Here is a 2,958-nt window from a genome sequence, read left to right on the forward strand (position 1 = left end):
ATATATATTTATAATATATACATATATATTTGTCTGTATATACGTGTACATATATGTATATATATGTCTGTATATGCGTATACATATATGTATATATATATGTATATGTCTGTATATGCGTATACATATATGTATATGTATATGTCTGTATATGCGTATACACATATGTATATATATATATATATATATATATATATATATATATATATATATATATATATATATATGTATATGTCTATATATATGTATACATATATGTATGTAAATGTCTCTATATATATATATATGTCTGTGTATCTATGCATATATATATACGTATATTTCTATATATATGTATACATATATGTATGTATATGTCTATATATATGTATACATATATGTATGTATATGTCTATATATATGTATACATATGTCTTTTGATGACTGGCACCCGTGCCAGTGGAGCACTAACAGCACCATCCGAGTGGGATCCCTGCCAGAGCAGCAATCTCGCTCCTGTGCTGGTGGCACGTAAAAAACACCAGTTTGAGCGCGATTGTATCCAGCTTCACCTTATTGTTACTTGTGCCGGTGGCATGTGAACAAAACATTGGACTGACTCCTGTGCGGGTAAAAAATACCATTTGAGCGGGATCGCTGCCAGAGCAGCTGTCTCGCTCCTGTGCCGGTGGCACATAGAAAACACCATTTGAGTGTGGCTTTTGCCAGTACCGCCGGACTGGTCCTTGTGCCAGTGGCATGTAAAAAGCACCTACTACACTCTTGGAGTGGTTGGCGTTAAGAAGGGCACCAGCTGTAGAAACTCTGCCAGATCAGATTGGAGTCTGGTGTAGCCATTAGTTTGTCAGTCCCAGTCAAATCGTCCAACCCATGCTAGCATGGAAAGTGAATGTTAAATGATGATGATGATGAATATATATATATATATATATATATATATATATATATATATACGAGGGTTAATCAAAAAGTAATGCCATTTTGTTTAGGGCAGGCATAATTACCAACGCAGGAATGTGTATCATACATCAAAATGAATTTGGTCCTCTGTGGATCACATCCTTACTTCTCAGCATAGTCACCGTTTGTATCAATAGCAATGTTCTACCTTTGAATGAGAGCATGTATTCTTGCCCTGTAAAATTCTGTTAACTGTTCTTTGAGCCACTTCTTCTCTACAGTTTTCACTTTGTCATCACTGGAATAATGTTTCCCTTTCAAACCCTCTTTTATGGGGCTGATTTGAGCGAAATCTGTTGAAATTGGTAAACATTTGGCCGAAGATGGGTTGCAGGCAATTTGATTGGGAAATCCCATAAGAAATCGGTTTATAAATTTTCTATCCTGATTGAATGGAAAACCCCAAATGGATGCCTGCTACTGATAGTGTTTGGCCTTGGGATTTGTTGATGGACATGGCGAAGCATGGTCTCACCGGGAATTGCGATCTGCGGAAGTTAAACCCTGAGGGATAAAGCTGCATCCTTGATATGAAAACATTTTCACCCCTCCCGCACCCTGTAACAATGGTGGCCTCAATCAAGTGGGGCGTCAGGGACTTGATTACTAAGTGGGTCCTGTTGCACTATTTAGGCGGAAGCAAATTTCTGATTAGCATAATTGGGCATCCAACCCTTAACCTAAGAATGTGAGGTGGAAGCCCTGCTGGCTCCAATGAGTTGAGAAACTCGACAGGTTAATTGACAATGCCTTGGGGGTCAGATGTCCAGTCAATCGATTTGTAGATGCGCTCCTCACTTGGAATTTGACTTATAAGCTGGTCGTTGATAGCACTGACAGCTACGTTTTTGGGGGCCAGGATGGTTCTTTCACTGAGCCAATTGATGTCTGCATAGTTACTTTCCAGATTGGGGAATGCTGTTTTCAAAAGATCAGAAGGTTTGTCCACGGTGTAGCACAGTTCGCTCCTATCATTCCTAGGGACCTTGCCTTCTCCAAGGGCTAAAATATCTTCAGCAAATGCTACAGACATGCTATCACGTATTTTTGTGCTTAGGCTTAAGGTCTTAACTTGGGGCCACAACATGGATGACTTAAGGCATGCGCGCACGTCATCAGCCCGGCTCCCTTTAGGGATGACAGGAAGGGTTTGCTGGAAATCTCCTGAAAGCAATAGAGTTACACCACCCATATAAGCTGTAGAATCCCAGATACCTTTCAGTGACTGGTCCATTTCCTCAAGGGCACCCTTATTGGTCATTGTGCATTCATCCCATACAATGAGACAACACTGTCTAAGAACTTCAGCTTCCTCTGAATTTTTGCCAATGTTGCAAGTAGGAATCTTGGCCCTCACCAAATCTAAAGGTAGCTTCAATGCTGAGTGCGCTGTCCTACCTCGTGGTAATAACATAGCAGTGATTCCCAAGGAAGCAATGGCTAGTGCAATTTGTTTCTCACAACGAATCTTAGCAAGTATTAATTGTGTTACAAAGGATTTGCCGGTACCTCCAGGAGCATCGAGGAAAAAAATGCTGCCTGCCTGTTTTTCAACGGTACTGATGACAGTTTTGTACACCAGTCTCCGATCAGGGAGCAATTTCGATTCATTTACTCTCAGGTACTCTGCAAGGTCAACAACATCATACAACAACTCCAGAAGTAACTTTGGTGGGAGTGTGTTAACGTCCTGTCGCAATGAGGATGGCAAACCGAATGTGTTCAACACCGACCCACACATTTTAAGCAGAGCATCCTTGATTTCAATCAGTGCATTATTGTAGATCAGGTCGTTGCTTTGTCAGTCATCATTTGCCTTGACCACCGGGAAAGCAAAATTACGTACAGAGAATTTCATAAACAGGAATGAATGGAAAAATGGTTGGTAAATTTTTAGATTAACACTCGCACAATTTTCACTAAGAAAAAAAAGAATTGGATTTTTTGTGTGGAATCAACTACCCTGGCCTCCTAATATGCTACAAAACCCTTTTTATG

At 40.0% G+C, this 2,958-nt stretch overlaps 2 protein-coding genes across 3 annotated transcripts in view; one reads left to right on the plus strand and one right to left on the minus strand.

Annotated features, from left to right (window-relative positions):
- LOC106872728 (zinc finger autosomal protein) overlaps nt 1-2,958 on the plus strand; it is a 22,558-nt gene that overhangs the window by 4,926 nt on the left and 14,674 nt on the right. The window lies entirely within an intron of this gene.
- LOC106872729 (uncharacterized) lies at nt 1,697-2,701 on the minus strand. The gene has a single exon (XM_014919812.1). It carries the CDS (start codon nt 2,699-2,701, stop codon nt 1,697-1,699), a length of 1,005 nt encoding a protein of 334 aa, XP_014775298.1.

The sequence above is a fragment of the Octopus bimaculoides genome, chromosome 4, assembly GCF_001194135.2.
Source record: "Octopus bimaculoides isolate UCB-OBI-ISO-001 chromosome 4, ASM119413v2, whole genome shotgun sequence".
Taxonomy (NCBI): Eukaryota; Metazoa; Mollusca; class Cephalopoda; order Octopoda; family Octopodidae; genus Octopus; species Octopus bimaculoides.

Coding starts and splice junctions, on each gene's coding strand:
- LOC106872729 (XM_014919812.1), bottom strand. CDS start 2,701: ATGTGTGGGTCGGTGTTGAACACATTCGGTTTGCCATCCTCATTGCGA.